This window comes from Rhinichthys klamathensis, unplaced genomic scaffold (genome assembly GCF_029890125.1).
Source record: "Rhinichthys klamathensis goyatoka isolate OS25496 unplaced genomic scaffold, OSU_Roscu_1.1 h1tg000599l_1, whole genome shotgun sequence".
Lineage (NCBI taxonomy): Eukaryota > Metazoa > Chordata > Actinopteri > Cypriniformes > Leuciscidae > Rhinichthys > Rhinichthys klamathensis.
Genome location: NW_026607054.1, coordinates 1,298,551 through 1,316,513, shown reverse-complemented (window position 1 = coordinate 1,316,513; position 17,963 = coordinate 1,298,551). Strand labels below are relative to the sequence as shown.

General features: G+C 46.0%; 2 protein-coding genes across 2 annotated transcripts in view; one reads left to right on the top strand and one right to left on the bottom strand.

Moving 5' to 3' along the window:
• The first annotated feature begins 299 nt into the window (after positions 1 to 299).
• On the top strand, positions 300 to 9,836 carry exorh (extra-ocular rhodopsin). The gene is made up of 5 exons (XM_056240442.1): positions 300 to 934; positions 4,910 to 5,078; positions 5,266 to 5,431; positions 7,576 to 7,815; positions 9,584 to 9,836. Exons 1-5 carry the CDS (start codon positions 574 to 576, stop codon positions 9,707 to 9,709), a joined length of 1,062 nt encoding a protein of 353 aa, XP_056096417.1. The 5' UTR covers positions 300 to 573; the 3' UTR covers positions 9,710 to 9,836.
• Positions 9,837 to 10,697: 861 nt separating this feature from the next.
• The window catches only part of plxnd1 (plexin D1), a 142,422-nt gene continuing 135,156 nt past the window's right edge, over positions 10,698 to 17,963 (bottom strand). The window contains 2 exon segments of the mRNA XM_056240447.1: positions 10,698 to 10,818; positions 17,187 to 17,261. Coding sequence (XP_056096422.1) covers positions 10,702 to 10,818; positions 17,187 to 17,261 — 192 coding nt within the window. The 3' untranslated portion in view covers positions 10,698 to 10,701.

The window sequence follows — 17,963 nt, the reverse complement described above, 5'->3', positions numbered from 1 at the left end:
ATGACAGACATCGTCATTTCAAAAGATGGTTAATAAATGAACTTTAGCTCTCTATTTCCATTCGGCATTATTTCAGTAATATTAATTGTTTTTGTCATTTATGTCAGTTACAAGTGCATCTGGCTGGACTCGATCAATGCAAGTTTCTAGTCTAAAGACTAGTTCATGGAACTCCAACAAACTCCAACAAACTTGCAATTGGGTTTAGAAGCGAAGCCTCCAGTGTCGCACTGAACCGGCCTTCAACGCACTAGTCGGTGTTTGTGGGCATTCAGAGATACATTGGTATTGATTTCTTTGAAGTTACGGGGTGGAAAATGAAAGTGTTCCCGTGTTTACAGTCGGTTTACCTCCATGGATTATCAAGCCTCTCTGACCCCAATCTGCCTGTAACTCAATTCCTCCAAATTGCATGGCCTCTGTAATCTCATTAATCTGGGCACATGGGGTTCATATAAGAGGGACGCTTGAGTCCCGGGCAGCAGATCTCTCGCTCGCTCTCAAGGACTTCATTCGCTTTCTAGCTTCGTCTGTCTCCTTTCTCTGTCTTGATCCGTAACCAGTGAACCGAATATGAACGGAACGGAAGGTCCGAACTTCTACGTGCCGATGTCCAACAGGACCGGTTTGGTCCGCAGCCCGTTTGAGGAGCCGCAGTATTACCTAGCGGAGCCGTGGAAGTACTCGCTTCTGGCCGCGTATATGCTCTTCCTCATCGCCACTTCATTCCCCGTAAACTTCCTCACGCTCTACGTCACGGTGCAGCACAAGAAGCTCCGCACGCCCCTCAACTTCATCCTGCTCAACCTGGCCGTGGCCGACCTGTTCATGGTGGTGGGCGGCTTCACCGTCACGCTCTACACGGCCCTGCACGGATACTTCGTCCTGGGGGTCACGGGCTGCTACATCGAGGGCTTCTTCGCCACGCTGGGCGGTAAGTGCACTCACTCGCCGCGGGAACACCAAACCAACCAGTGCTCGAGATGTTCATTAAAGAACAAATAAGGATCAGAATGCATTATAGGGACGTTAAAAAAACATGGTATTCTTGGGAGTCCCATGTAAAGACTGTGATGTACAATATGGGTGGTCAAGGTCTCTTTATTTTAAGGTGACTTGTTACAGTGTAATTATACATTAAGTACTGAGTAATAATAATTAACCAAATGTACTTACTTTAGGATTTGGGTTAGGTTAGTTGCATGTACTTATGCATCATTTATAGTTATTACTAGAGTAACTACATGTAACATGACGAACACTGCAAAATAAAGTGTTACCGGTGATTCTCACAAAAATGTCAGGGTCATCATTTAAAAACGGCGCCTATTTTTTGAGACATTTTCATGACAATTTTGTGGCATGTTTTTCATGCAAATCTAACATCAAAGATTCTGTTATCATAGACCATTAGGCACATTTCACCCTCAACTCTAATAATTACCATTATACAAAAACTAATTATACATCCAGCTAGTGTTTGCTGTACTGTTTTTAACATGCTTTTGAAATCATTGTTTTACACTAAAAAATAATAATAAATGGTAACCATCCAGTTGAGTTATAGAAACATGAATCATTTTTTGAAGGACATAATGTTACAATGCAAAAAGAAAAACGAGGTTAAATATAGGTTTCTTTTTTTATTCTGATTTTGGGAAGGAAATATGAGCTGATCACAGATTCACACATAAGTGCTGTGAAATATTGCTTTTCATCCAGGCAGATAATGACTTCATATCACATTTTGTGGTCAGTTTGGGTCTGTTCTCATATAGTGGCATCTTTATGGTTGGATCTGATCTTGCGGTTCAATAAATTTCCACGTAATAATTGACATTATATTTGGACTGTGTAGTCTAGGAGGACGTCTCTGTTTCTGGCGTAACCCTCGTTCCCCTTGAGAGCCCCAAACACTTCTGACGTATTCTGAAAAAGCCAATGGAATTGGTGTGTGAAATTTGCATGCCAGGACACACCCCTGGACATATGGGTATATAAGGCGATTCGGCTGCACACATACTTAAGGTTTGTTCTGAGGAAATGAGACAGCATCTCAAACCCCTCAGATGCAGTTCTGGTTTTGACAGGAGAGACACAATGTCTCCGTTCCCTCCATCAGGGAATGAGGGTTGCGTCAATAACCGAGATGTTCCCTTTATGTCGGTCACTTTCGAAATACCGACACTAGGAGTCCCCATACTAAACGCCACAACATGAACTGTGTCACAAGGCATGGCAGTGCAAATGCGGGCAAGCCTCCATGTGCCAACTGAGCAACTGCGCAAGTGCAACTACACTAACTTGCGACCGACCAATGCCCAGGGTAAGGACCTCAGGCCTTCCAACCAAGAGGACCATCTCACCTCTTCTAGGGAGGTCACTCAAGCCATAGGACTCTTCTGATTTTCCTAAAGAAAAGTTTTATTTTATGATGAGGAAACCTGGTTGTTAACGTTGGGAAGCATTCTCCTCCTCACCGAGAAAGAAACACTACGGAGACCACATTTAGCATGTGGAAAATACATACTATGGACTCACCAGAGTTAGTCCCAAACGTGGGTTCATGGAAAAACGCCCATGTTAATAAGCTGCCATTTGGCGCACTATGGGCCGGAGGGATCGTAGGGTGAATTTGGATGACAAATGCCCACAGACTTGTAGAGGAGTGGGCCTTTCTAGAGGGAGTACTACATAGGAAAGAGTTTCTGTGGTGGCCTCCACTTAAGGAGGGAGAGACTAGCGGCTTCACAGCGACTGATGAACGAGCTATCTCCGTCCAGGGGAAGACATTGGTTTACAGACAAGGAAACTGAAAAGTGAAAGAATAGATTGTATGGGGTCACCGTTAGGGAACCACTACATACAGACAACTAGCCAGATTACAAGGGCTCACCTGAAAAGGGGCATACCACGAGTAATGAGCTTGGTAGTGAGTTCTCCCGCCGAACTCATCCATCGCAATAGTGCTTAAGTGATGGAGGTGGAGGTGAAGGGTGGCCCAGGGTTCATCATTCAAGGGAAAATGGACCTAAAAAGCGCATGTTATCACCTCAGAGAGGGAAAAGGTGCTAATGCAACCAGTGCATCCAACCAGTTTGAGTTTTAACTGCTATCTCGAGACAAAACTGTTTTCATGCGTAGATAAACTCTCACAAAAGTTTTGGGCCTGCAGCTCTACATATGTCTGCTAATGAAGCACTGTTTGCTAGATCCGATGTAGCTGCGATATCCCTAGAGTGAGCCCTCATTTCCAGTATGTTCAGGGCCTGATAAGCCCGGAGAACGGCATCCACAATCCAGTGGGTCATTCTTTGTTTGGAGACATGTTTCCCCTTCTGCTGATCTTAAAAGCAGACAAAGAGCTGCTCCGCTCGTCTGAAGCTCTGTGTCCGGGTCTAGATAGATGCACAGAGTGCACACTGGACACAGCAGAGACAGGGCTAGGTCTCCCTCATCAGGAGGGTTTGCTTGCAAGTTTACCACTTGGTACCTGAAAGTAGTAGTCCATGGCTATCCAGGCCAGGGTCTCAGTACAACGTGAGAGTAGGTCGGCCTAAATTCCAGGCACAATTCACTAATGGAGAAGGCTTTTAGGCCCCTATCCCCCCCCCCCCCCCCCCCCCCCGCCCAGCCCCCCCTCTGGACTGAAGTGTGTGCAATCAGGAGGGCAGTTTTCTTAGTGAGGGCCCTAAGCTTGACGGACTGTACGGACTCAAACAGATCTCTCTGCAGGGCCTGAAGGACCAGAGAGAGATCCCAAGAGGGGATAAGGTGAGGTCTAGGAGGGTTTAGCCTCAATGCACCTCTCAGGAACCTAACTATCAGGTCGTGCTTTCCTATGGACCTACCCCGTTGAAGAAAGGTAAGTACCAAGCCGACATTACAACTCCATGGGTCTTCACTTTGGGAAGCACACCATGTAGTAAAGAGGCACATCTTCAAGGCGTAGAGCCGCCTAGTAGAGGGGGCTCTGGCCTGAGTAATGGTATCTATCACCGCTGGTGATAGTCCTTTGAATTCCTCCTCCTCGTCCCGTCCAGGGACCAGACGTGGTGGTTCCAGAGGTATGGGCGCGGGTGCCAGATTGTGCCATGGCCCTGAGAAAGAGAGTTATTCCTCAGGGAATCCACCAGGGAGGGGCCAACGTCATCAGCATGAGTCCCGAAAACCAAGTCTGGTTGGGCCAGTAGGGCGCAACCATTTGGACTTGTTCTTCTTCCTCTCTGACTTTGCGAGTGTGACATGCAATGGAATTGGATGCCACCCTGGCGATTTATATATGCCACTGTTGCTGTGTTGTCTGTCTGGACCACAGCTTGCTTGCCCTGAATCAACAGTCGAAATTTCCTTAGAGCTAGTTGCATGGCCAACAATTGAGGCAGTTGATGTGCCAGCGCAGTCTGGGTGCCCGTTGCATACAGTGTCCCAGCCGGTCTCAGAGGAGTCTGTTGTGACAACAATAATACACACTCATTCAGGAACTCTGACCAAGGACTGAATAAACGGCGGTAAATCGCTGTGATGACCACGCGATGTGTGCCGCGGTGCCATGCCCATCTTGGGAATCGAGTCTGAAGTCAATGCTGAAGCGGTCTCATATGCATCAACCCCAGGGACGTGACTGCAGCGGAGGAAGCCATATGCCCCAGAAGCCTCGGAAAATTATTCAGTGGAACTACTGTTTTTTGCTTGAACAATCAAAAGTGAATTACACAACTATTATATGTAATATATAGCAAATCTCAACTATCCTATTGCTCAGCTCTTAACTGCTAAAATCTGGACTAATAGGCCTTACAAAAATTAACAGCATTCATTTCTGTAAAGCCCTCTACAAATAGAAATGAATTGACAACATTTAGATTGACCTGAACTGAGTGATCATGATCTTCTCTACGTTTCTCAGGTGAGATTGCGCTGTGGTCTCTGGTGGTCTTGGCTATTGAGCGCTACATTGTCGTGTGTAAACCGATGAGCACGTTTCGTTTTGGTGAGAAGCACGCCATCATGGGAGTGGGCTTCACCTGGGTCATGGCCCTCACCTGCGCCGTGCCGCCCCTACTGGGCTGGTCCAGGTAATCAATTACGCTTCAGCATAACACGCAGGTTTAGAAACTGATTTTTCTAACTAAATTTCCCACGACAGTATAATCTGAGAGTGCATTCAAGCCTAATAAACATACTGGTGTGATGAATGCAGAGACATTTGGCGGGTTAGACTATAATAACAAAAGCCGTACATTGGTGTGTGTGTGTGTGCAGATATATTCCCGAGGGGATGCAGTGCTCTTGTGGAATAGATTACTACACTCCCAAACCGGAAATCAACAACACCTCGTTTGTCATCTACATGTTCATCCTGCATTTCTTTATCCCACTGCTGATCATCTTCTTCTGCTACAGTCGTCTGCTCTGCACTGTCCGCGCGGTAAGACACACACACACACACACACACACACACACACACACACACACACACACACACACACACACACACACACACACACACACACACACACACACACACACACACACACACACACACACACACACACACACACACACACACCAGAGCTGGAAAGTCAGACTCATTTGTGTGAATTGGTTCTTGTGAACAGTTTGTTGAAATAAAAATATATCTGATTATTGCACTTAAATTGGAAGATTATATTACTTATCCTTTGCTACTTATAGAACCACCTTGTGGCCAATTTTCACAAAATTTGGTACACATATTCATTTTCACACAATGTATGGATATTTCCCATTTTTGTAATGGTAGGCCATTCAGATTTGATCTCAGATTTGATGCTGAAATTTGATTGGCAGGCGGCCATGTTTTTGAAGGATCCCAGTGTTAGGGGATTTACAGTCAAGGACCCAAGGACTAGATAGGATTATTTAAGACCAAGAGTTAGACGTGCAGACAATTTAAGACAAGAGTCAGAATTATAATAAATTAAAGAAAAGTTTTACTGAAGATAGTTTGCAGTTTCATCAGCAGAAGTTCAGATTCAACACTCACAGGAGTTCATAGGCCGCTCCTACAGTGACAAAGATCAGCAGTTATACCCTTCACCAGCTCTAAGCTACATCATTGCTTCAGGTTGAATGATTCTGATTGACTAAGTAATAGATAAACTCATGGACAGATAGGCAGTAGCACATCTCCATAGTCTGTACGGCTGCCCCCAGGACCCTGAGTTAGGGACCAGTGGCCCTCCGAGGTCACAACACTGTGTCTAGGCTCCAGCATGTTGAAGAAAACAAGCCAGTCAAATCTCCAATAATGCCACGTGTTCCTTACCCTGTAACCAAGAATGCTAACACACGCACAGCTTCTTCAAGGTTGGATTTGGCCAGGCTCTAACTATACACAGGAGACTCTTCCCAAAACATCCAGATAACATGTTCTTTCTCTCAATGAAGACACATTAATCTAACAGTAAAAGAAAGACTATATACATATATATATATATATATATTTTAACATGTCGAAGACCGTTCTCAAACAAAACGAGTCCATATTTCATCTCTGGAAGCCGGGCTAAATGAGCAAGGACTGTTCCTGTATTCCTGACACGGGCCAGACCTTCAGTCACAGCTCAGATATCAAATACAGACATTAGAGAATACATGAAAAAAAACATTTCAGTAATCACACTGGTAACTTCCATAACAAAGTAAAATCTCAGAAGCCTAGAGAATTTCATTCAACTCATTTGATATTTAGAAGGAACAATATTGATGAATACCTTGGTTATAATCACTCATTAGGTATAGATTGAAGTAGCAGTGGGTTCCAGAATCCCCCTTCACTAGTCATATTAGAGGATATGCATACCACTTTTCAACTTCATGGATCATGTGGTTTTCAGTTGTAGCTCCCCCTATTGGCGTTATTTTATGAAACTTGGTGTGCGTCCTCAGAATGTCCGGTTCTCTGTGTGTGTCATGTCTATGGGTGATTGGACATGGCATTCAGCAGATATGGGTCAACTTGTAAAAATATTGCCTGACCAATTAATTGGAGTCATAAGAGCTTTTTCATAACGATCATAATTTAGTTGTTTACCTGACAGGTGTTCTGACCAGATCAGCCAAATTCATTTTATTGGTTAATTGAGAAGAACTGTAGGTATGGTTCCCCAAAAATGAAAATGATATCATCATCTACTCGCCCTCATGTCATTCCAAACCTGTATGACTTTCTTTCTTCTGCAGAACGCAGGAGACGATTATTTGAAAAGAATGTTGGAAAACCAAACAGTTTTGATGACCATTTACGCAATTGCACAAAATAAAGCATCTTTACTAGCATTGATGGTTCCATTAAGAACATTTAGCATCCATGGAATTGATAACCCACCAGTCTTGGAATGCTTTTACTAAGCCATTTCTAGATAAAGGCCACAAGATCTAGTGCTGACATATAAACTCGGGTTAGTTGACCTCTAGGGCTGCTATGCAGCGATGAGCCAGTGTTTCACACCATAATCAAGTATGGTACTATAGAATTGTACCAATCAGCATCTAGGACTGTTTTGTCATGTTTTTATGCTCTGTTGTCAGGCTGCTGCTCAACAGCAGGAATCAGAGACGACCCAGCGTGCCGAGCGGGAAGTGACGCGTATGGTGATCGTCATGGTGATTGCGTTCCTAGTGTGCTGGGTGCCGTATGCCAGTGTGGCCTGGTACATCTTTGCTAACCAGGGGACTGAATTTGGTCCTGTCGCCATGACGATACCAGCTTTCTTTGCCAAGAGTGCAGCGCTCTACAACCCGGTCATCTACATCATACTCAACAGACAGGTGAGACTGTGACTCACGCTCTTTAATACTCGTGTATGTGTGTTATGTTATATTTAGGGCTGAGAAAGTGATCATGAGCCCAATTACATCAAAATAAAAGTTTTGTTGCTTTTGGTCCTCTACTGTATATGCCTTTTAACTGATGATAACGCACTTTAGACACAATGTTGCCAGTTACTTTGTTGTTGGTCTACCATCAATAATTCAGCAATAGAAGAGCATGAGGGTCTTAAGGTCAATAATTCAGCAATAGAAGAGCACGAGGGTCTTAAGGTCAATTCCCAGGGAATGCATGAACAGATTAAATGAACAATTTGAATGCAATGTAAGTTATGTTGGATAAATCGTCTGCCAAATGCTTACATGTGATGCAAACTGTTCTAAACACACACAGAATTAACTATTGTGTGTGTAAGCAACACACACTAGTGCTGTCTCATTCCTGAATGAATCAGTGTTTTTGACTCACATCGGTTGAGTGAATAATTCAATGACTCCCTCATTAGGGCAGTAATATGACTGTATATCAGTACCTTTGTAACACCATATGGCTCCTCATATAGTCTGCATTAAAGCACTGTGAAGACTTAAACACATTAAACATTAAAACACAGATGAGACGGCACTGTGCCATCCTTTAAATTACACTACAATGGCCATTATTAAAATGGGTAACACTTTACTTGAAGGGGTGTGCATAAGACTAACATGACACCTTCATAACCATGACATGACACATGTTATGAATATGAAGGAAGTTTTATGCATGTTTGTGACAACTGTCATTAAGTGTCATTCGCTCAATTATGACATTTTTAATGCAAATATGACATTGTTTGAGATGTCTTTGTTATGACACCTTGACATAAACCAATACATCATAACCTGTCAGTGTCATGACAACTTGACATTACTAAGACAACACAACCTGTCATAAACATGACATAGCAGATTAATTATCAAACTTAAGAAACCACTGAGCTTTATTGGTTAACATTACATTAAACTGTCAGGTGGTTGGTTTTGACATTGGGTGTCATGAAGCCATTATAACTGTTTAATGACAAATTCAATGTGTACCACTGTAGTTGAGGTCACGAAAAATATTCATGACACAGTTATAATGGCCTTATGACAGCCAATGTCAAAACCAACCACATGACAGTTTAACTTAATTTAATGTCAATTTGTCATGACAAAGACACTGACAGGTTATGATGTTATGGTTTATGTCAAGGTGTCATAACAAAGACATCTTAAACAATGTCATACTTGCATTCAAAATGTCATTATTGAGCGAATGACACTTAATGACAGTTGTCATAAACATGCATAAACCCTACTTCATATTCATGACATATGTCATGTCGTGGTTATGAAGGTGTCATGTCAGTCTTATGTGCACCCCTTCAAGTAAAGTGTTACCTTAAAATGTATCCCAGTTCCAGTGTAGTAAGAGTAACTGACCTTGATTCTTAAAGTTTGGTTTTAAATCTAATAGAGCGAATCTATTAGACACTACAACTGGGGTACTAGTCCAGATTTGCCGGTTTCATGAACAGAGTCTAGGACTGTAATTGTAGCAATTTGTAGCTTTGTTAATTTTCCATCTTACATAGCAATTTTAATAAACAGAGTACCCATTAAACTTTAATGAAATTATTGGGGGTCTAAGGTGGACACAGTTGACATTGGACACCCCTAGTTTCTATAGAAAGCACAAGTTCTACACATTTCACCAAAGTAACTGTTAACTGCTTTGGTTCAGTTCCGGAACTGCATGCTCACGACGGTCTGCTGTGGGAAGAACCCATTCGGGGAGGAGGAGACCAGTATGATGACCAGTAAGACTCAGTCCTCGGTGGTCTCGTCCGCTCAAGTGGCTCCCGCCTGAACCTCCCAGCGGTTCCGAACCGGACCGGTCCGGCACGCAGACTCCTACAGGCCCAACAGCGCTCCTCAAATCTCAAATCTACTTCCATCGCTACGTCGTCTTATTCTGTCCAGTCAGATCTCTATAATTCTGCAACTGTGCATTTATATGGGAAATCCTTTCAATGTCTGTTCCACTAGCTTCGGCTTCACCAGCGTTTGCTGATTCTCCAGGTGTTAGATGAATATGTAGCTATGATCAGTTATGAATTTGTACATTTTGACTATTGTAGGCTGATGTTTTGAATCCGAGTTTGCTGTTGACGAAGTGATTCTGAGCGCTGGAGCCATAAGAGACCTCAGGAGAAACGCTAACAAAACCATTCTGTGAACTTTTAGATGTATAAATGTTGTCTGTGGAAGAAGTAAGATTGAATATGTCAATGTGTGAGGATATGAATTTGCCTGCAGATTAAAAATACAGAGATGAAAGCTCATGTGAAACTTGCGCTTGGAAACATGACAAAGAAAACTGTACATGACACACGTTTTAGTAAAGTTTGTCTTTACTGATAAAATTTCCCTCTTTCTCCAAAAAACTTCACAGAAGAATGCACACATTTTGGTTTGGACTCTTCCAAGAATGATCAAAACCTTCATAAAAAATAATAATACAAATGCAACACTTTCATTCAAGCCTATTATATGTTAATCATATCATTACTTGTTGTCCAAGGCATCGTGGAATTAGAGAGAAACGCCATTGAACAGTGCAGGCACAAACGTCGCATCAGAAACGTTGTCCACATTGATTGAATCACACTAGAAACTCATCATACAGGTATAAATATTGCTATGGAGAAGGTCTTGTATAATCCAGTGCATAATTGGCTCTCCCCGAGTGTGGGGTCAGTGCGTCACAATTAAACAACCTCCTCGACTGAAGTCAATGCTTGAATACTATAGAGCGGAGAGCAAGCGTCTGTTTCTCTTCACCTGAGGATCCTCAAACGATCAGGCTTCGCTGCTGCACTCGTAGATGTTGTCCTCCATCAGAGCCACGACCTGCTCGAACCTGTGCTGTAGCTGAGTGCGTCGAGCGGTGGGGTTCGAGTCCAGCGCGCTCGCCACCTGACACACACACACCAATATAGCTTTAATTCAATTGATTTATTAAAGGCTTTCTGACAACGGCTAGAGGATTCAATCAGAGCAGTCTTTGTTCACTCCTTTCATTAAATACATCAATTCGACACATTTTGTAATATACGTAACAATGAGTAACCCTGCTAACAGGACACATTCTCAGGAGTTTAGCTAACAAACGTTCTTCCAGTAACATTAATAGAACACTCACTCAAAGTTATCTGGACTTTAATAATGATCTCAAAACATTAGCACAATAAAATCATTTATACATTAGGGCTGTAACAATATATATTTTTCTGAAACATTTCAGTTGGACGGTCATTTAACGTTTTTTAAATGTAACTACTTGTTTCGGAACGTTCAGAGAACATTCAAAAGTAACATTACATAATGTTTGAAGAATGATACAATGCAATGTTCCATTAACGTTCACATAACCAACCGTTTTTAAAACATTTTAAAAACGGGATGTTTTGAAGGTTCAGAGAACATATCATATTTAATATCTTAATGGGAACGTTACCGAAATGTTGTTAGCTGTGACTGACGATTTAGTTAGCAGTGAAATCAATAAACACAGGCTCACACACGGCCGGAGAACAGGACACTCTTTAAAACGAGCCGCTAATACTGAAGAACGTCTCGGTTACGTATGTAACCCTAGTTCCCTGATAGGGAACGAGACGCTGCGTCAAACGCTGTGGGAACGCCCCTGCGTTGTGCGTCATGAAGCACGTATGGAATCAGCCCAATGGAGAGACGGAACGTCATAGGCGGGTGACGTCATCGACCAGGAAACTATAAAGCACCCCAAAAACACAAGCGCATCAGCTTCTGATAGGCCTGAAGGAGCGCTTAACGGGAATGCCGGGAGTATGGCAGAACGACGCAGCGTCTCGTTCCCTATCAGGGAACTAGGGTTACATACCTAACCGAGATGTTCCCTTTCAAGGGAACTTCGAGCTGCGTCAAACGCTGTGGGAACGCGAATACCCACGTCGCCATAGGAGCAAGTGACCGTCATGTGAGATCTAGCGCACAGCGGACGAGAGCACCTGCACGGTGAAGACCATCCAGTCGCATCACAAACCTCACTCAGGGACACTCCTGACAATAAAGCTTTGGATGCAGCCATACTCCTGGTAGAGCGGGCTCGTACAGCCAAAGGTGAAGGCTGACCAGCCGACTCATAAGCACGTGAGATAGCCTCGACCACCCACTTGCTCATTCTCTATTTAGACGCAGGACACCCTTTCCTGGGTGGCCCGAAACATACAAATAAATGTTCTGATTTCCTCCACAGGGCAGCTCTGTGGACATAAGCGTCTAACGCCCTCACTGGGCAGAGCAAATTAAGTTTCTCCTGGTCTGACGACAGAAATGGAGGAGGACAGAAAGCCTGCAGAACTGTAGGTCTAACAACATTAGTAGGGACCTTAGGAACATAACCTGGCCTAGGGTATAGAAAAGCCTTAACCATACCAGGCGAAAATTCCAGGCACGAACTGCTGGCCTCAGCCTCAAAGTGCCACGAAGGAAACGAGTTATAAGCGGGTGTCTCCCAAGAGAAACTCCACTGAAAGGGACGTGGTAAGCAGCCAGTGCCGCCACATACACCTTTAGTGTGGAGGGGGATAACCCTGTGGAGAAACGCTCCTGCAGGAATTCCAGCACTGCACCCACTGGGCAGTTAACTGGGTCCTACAGGTGTTCTCCATACCAAGAAGTGAAAAGTTTTCACTTCAAAGGCATATAGCTTCCTCGTGGATGGAGCTCTGGAGTGAAGGATGGTCTCACCAACCTCGGTTGAGAGACCGGAATCTAAGAGCTGGGCCCCCTCAGAGGCCAAGCCCACAGTTTCCATAACTCTGGGCGGGGGTGAAATATCATGCCGCCCGCCTGAGAGAGTAGATCCCTCCTGACCGGGAGCTCCAAAGGAGAGCCGTCCAGGAGAGAAACCAGGTCCGCAAACCATACTCGGGCCGGCCAGAACGGGGCTACTAATAGTAGGCTGACCCCGTCCCGGCGAACCCTCTCCAGAACTCCTGGTAGCAGAGCAATCGGGGGAAAAGCGTACAGACGTGACCTCGGCCACGGCTGCACCATAGCGTCCAACCCCAGAGGGGCTGGATGACTGAAGGAGAACCATAGACGACAGTGCGATATCTCCTTGGAAGCGAATAGGTCCGCCTCGGCGCGACCGAAACTCAACCCAAAGGAGCTCCACCACCTCGGGGGTGGAGTCTCCATTCCCCCGGCCTCGGCCCCTGCCTCGACAGAGAGTCCGCTACCACATTCAAATACCCAGGAAGATACATTGCTCTCAGTGATAGTAACTTCCCTAGGGACCACAGGAGGACCTGACGGGCCAACTTGTAAAGCCGGCGAGACCGCAGGCCCCCCTGACGATTTATATAAGAGACCACCGACGTGTTGTCTGACTGAACTAGCACATGATGACCTCTCAGGTCTGCTAGGAAGTGTTTCAGAGCCTGAAACACCGCCAACATCTCTAGACAATTTATATGCCCTGATAGATGATGGTCCTGCCACAGACCTTGGGCTGGACGACCACTCATGACTGCCCCCCACCCTGTGAGGGAAGCATCCGTCGTTAGCTTTACGCGACGACAAAGAGCCCCCAGCACAGGATCTTTGGATAGGAACCAAGTTTCTTTCCACAAGACCAGAGCACGAAGGCAGCGCTGCGTGACTTTGATCGTGCGGAGTGGATTTCCCCTCGGGGAGAATCCCTTGGTCCTGAGCCACCACCGCAGCGGTCTCATGTACAACAGGCCAAGGTATAACGTTGGACACTGCTGCCATCAAACCCAACAGTTTCTGAAACTGCTTTACAGTGAGTAGCTGGCCTAGCTTTACTGTTTCAAGGCTGAAGAATCGAAGCGATGCGGGTGACCTAATCCCAAACAACGCCCAGAAAAGTGGTCTCCAGGGAAGGAGATAAACACTTTTCTCCGCATTCAGCCTCAACCCCAACTTCCTGATATGCGCGAGGACGACATCTCGATGTCGAACCGCCATCTGCTCCGTAAAGTACGGGGAGATAGCTAGACCGAACGGAAGAACCCTATACTGGAATGCCTTGCCCCCGAAGGCAAACCTCAGGAACTTCCTGTGTTGTGGAAGTATGGAAATGTGGAAGTAAGCGTCCTTTAGATCTATCGTGACAAACCAGCCCTCGGACCTGATTTGTGACACGACCTGCTTGATAGTGAGCATCTTGAATTGAGCTTCCCTACCGAGCGATTTTATAGGCGCAAATCTAAAATTGGACGCAACCCCCCATCCTACTTTGGAACGATGAAATATCGGCTGTAATAACCTAGCTCCAAACTGGGAGGAGGAACCCGTTCTATAGCCCCCTTTTGAAGGAGCGTTTTCACCTCTTGTTCCATTACCAGAGCCTGCTCGGGGCCCACACTATGGGCAGAACCCCTCTGAGTCTCGGTGGATGACACCTAAATTGGATCGCATAACCTCTTACTACTGTCTCCAGGACCCACTGAGATATTCTTGGAAGGCTTTTCCACTCTGCCAAACAAATTCTACTAAGGGTACCAGTCTCTCGAGACTGGTCTCTGGTGTAATTTGAGCAGCAAACACAGCACCCTGTAACGGCGCACCGGCAGGGAACAACTAGTTTGACCGCTCTGAGACCCTCCTCAGAGGGAGCGAGCGTCCCTCGGGAAAGCACTCGCTGGGACCGTCTACGCCCCGGCATGAAGGCGGGGTTGGCAGAACGGGCCCCTGAGGGCACCGAGGAAGAATGGGCACCGTAAAAAGAGGTGAACACCTTTCTCCCTCGATGGGGACCACCCTCAGTGTCAGAGGCGGCGAGCGTCCCTCGGGAAAGCACTCGCTGGGACCGTCTACGCCCCGGCATGAAGGCGGGGTTGGCAGAACGGGCCCCTGAGGGCACCGAGGAAGAATGGGCACCGTAAAAAGAGGTGAACACCTTTCTCCCTCAATGGGGACCACCCTCACTTTTTTCTTTTTTTTTTTTTTTTTCAGAGGAGGAGGCGAGCGTCCCTCGGGAAAGCGCTCGCCGGGACCGTCTGCGCCCCGGCATGAAGGCGGGGTTGGCAGAACGGGCCCCTGAGGGCACCGAGGAAGAATGGGCACCGTAAAAAGAGGTGAACACCTTTCTCCCTCGGTGGAGACCGCCCTCAGCATAACCAATATAACTGGCCTCAAAACAGTTCTATTGCTTTATATATATATATATATATATATATTATATTATATTTATTTTTCAAAAAGCTTTGGCTGAGAGTGCCGCGTCTGGTCCCACTGTCCAGCAGGGGGAGCGCGAGACGCGATACTCTGCTTTGCTGCGCCTATGCGATGAGCTCGTGGACGGCCGGGGCTGCTCCCGCCCAGCAGCCCCGTGGACGTGAACTTTTAATGGAAGAAACCTTTTAAAAGCTGCTGCCTGCTTCTTTTCTTCCTGAAATTATCAATGACAGTATTAACTAAGTCACTGAATAACCCCGCAGGGGAGAGAGGATCATCTAAAAGAAAGCTTTCTCTTTCTGTTTCATGTTAGAAAAAATCATTTTACCACAAATCGGCAGCCTGACGCAGTTCTCGAACCACGTCAGTACTGCCTCCTCACTCACGCTCACGTCCTTTAGCAAATCAGCCTGGTATATGCCTGCAATATAGACATTGTATGCAGACACGACGCAGCCTGACCTGCCGCCAAATACACTTTACAAAGCCGAAATATTTCATAATGGCTTGGAAGGTAATGCCGGTGCTTTAAATGACAATGCAGCCTCGGAAGAGAGATAGCTCGCAAGCGTCTCTTCTACCCGCGGCAAAGCGCCGTCTTTTCTTTTCAAAACCCTAGCCCCCGCTAAATCTGAATATGTGAATGATTGGGGGCTAAAATTATATCAGAAGCCTGCTTCTTCCATAATCTCGACACCTCAGTATGGAGATCATGAAAAAAAAAAAAAAAACGGCAAGCACCGGCATGGAGGTTGCACACGGGAAGGGAGAAATCTTTCATCTAACTTAGATTTAATAACAGACTCCTGCCTATAGCCACTGGCCACTCAATGCTTAGTTCTGATACAGCTCGAGTGAGAACCGCCATGAGCTCTTCGCTTTCGGGAGTGTTAGGTGGCGAGTCCTCCACATCTCCCACGTCAATACTGCTATTTTTATCTCCTAGTTTTTATAACAAACGTTAGATAGTTGCAGTACTGGTGCCTCAGCCCGGGCGGAAGAAACCGCAGAGCGTGCTTCCAAACCGGGCTGAGACACTGGATCTAACAGGTAAAGGCAGAGATAAGGCGGAGCCCGTCTCTAACCCCGCTGAAAGATCCATTTGCGACCCCACCGTAAAGCATCGCCGCTCAACCTCGGCAGAAGCGGGACTCGAACCGCGGGGAGCGCGCACCGAGCACTCTCCTCAAAGAGCGCCCGGCGGGAGCGGAGCGTCCATAAAGGCAGACGCTCTCAATGCTCGCAGCCAGCCCCCTCGAGAGCTGACTGGGCATGCTGCACTCCCAAACAAACAACACAAAGAACGTGTGTATCCCCGCCCGTTAGGTAGCGCGAGCAGGGAGAAACACACTTCTTAAATGCCGTTCGCTCGCCATAGTCTCTCATACAAAATTGTTTGTGTGGTGTAAATGTGATAACTCCTGCCTAGCAAATACTAAAGACAGACACAGTGTTTACATTCAGACAGATTCACATATAGCGCGACTGAAGGCACAGAAGCTGATGCGCTTGTGTTTTTGGGGTGCTTTATAGTTTCCTGGTCGATGACGTCACCCGCCTATGACGTTCCGTCTCTCCATTGGGCTGATTCCATACGTGCTTCATGACGCACAACGCAGGGGCGTTCCCACAGCGTTTGACGCAGCTCGAAGTTCCCTTGAAAGGGAACTGCAGTGTTGGAGTTCAGTCCGACTCAAGACGTCTCAAACGCTCCTGAACTATAGTGTTGGACTGGAGAACTACAACAGCAGAAGTGTGTGTGTGTCTGTTTCTCACAGTCCAGCACACACTGTATACGGTGACAGGGTGGTTTCAGTGAGTGTTTTTAAGCTTGACATGAGCACATGTGGTGTGTGTTTTAACTTTTCAGCTGGAAGAATTCAAGTCACAAAAAATGAAATAAATAAATCCCAGTTCTCTGACTGAGAATAAAGCCGTCTCCTTCACACTCATGCAGTGAAACACACACTGCACATTCACACACACTCAGTGTTTGGCAAACCCTCATGTGATCGCTTTCATGTCAAACGAGCAGGAACGAGCTCATCTGCACACACACACACACACACACACACACACACTGGACAGTGACTCACCTGACTGCGATATTTCTTGGCGTACTTGTAGACTTCTGTTAAGGCCAGGTTGGTGTTGAACTCATTCCTGTATTTCTGTGGCAAAAATCATTCAGAAATTCTTTTTCAGTAAACATCAAGTGCATATGAATGTTATGTGCAAAGTATATTTCTGCATTCCTCAAGTGTATAATGCAGCTGACATGCATGGCGTATTGCAATAACTGCATTGTGTGCTTAAGATCACGATTTACTGCTAGCGAAATCAAAGAACGAACTAGTGTGACGTCATTCAGAACAAATTCAAGCCAAAATGAAGTTTGAAACAACTTGTCAGTGATCTTTCTGGTAAACGCCTTCAAACTCCCATTGGTTGTGAGGTGCTGATGTAACAGTGGGTGTGTCTCTGAGGCTCCGCCCCCTCTGAGGTGTAACAGTGGGTGTGTCTCTGAGGCACCGCACCCTCTGAGGTGTAACAGTGGGTGTGTCTCTGAGGCTCTGCCCCCTCTGAGGTGTAACAGTGGGTGTGTCTGAGGCTCCGCCTCCTCTGAGGTGTAACAGTGGGTGTGTCTCTGAGGCTCCGCCCCCTCTGAGGTGTAACAGTGGGTGTGTCTCTGAGGCTCCGCCCCCTCTGAGGTGTGTCTCTGAGGCTCCGCCCCCTCTGAGGTGTGTCTCTGAGGCACCGCCCCCTCTGAGGTGTAACAGTGGGTGTGTCTCTGAGGCACCGCCCCCTCTGAGGTGTAACAGTGGTTGTGTCTGAGGCTCCGCCTCCTCTGAGGTGTAACAGTGGGTGTGTCT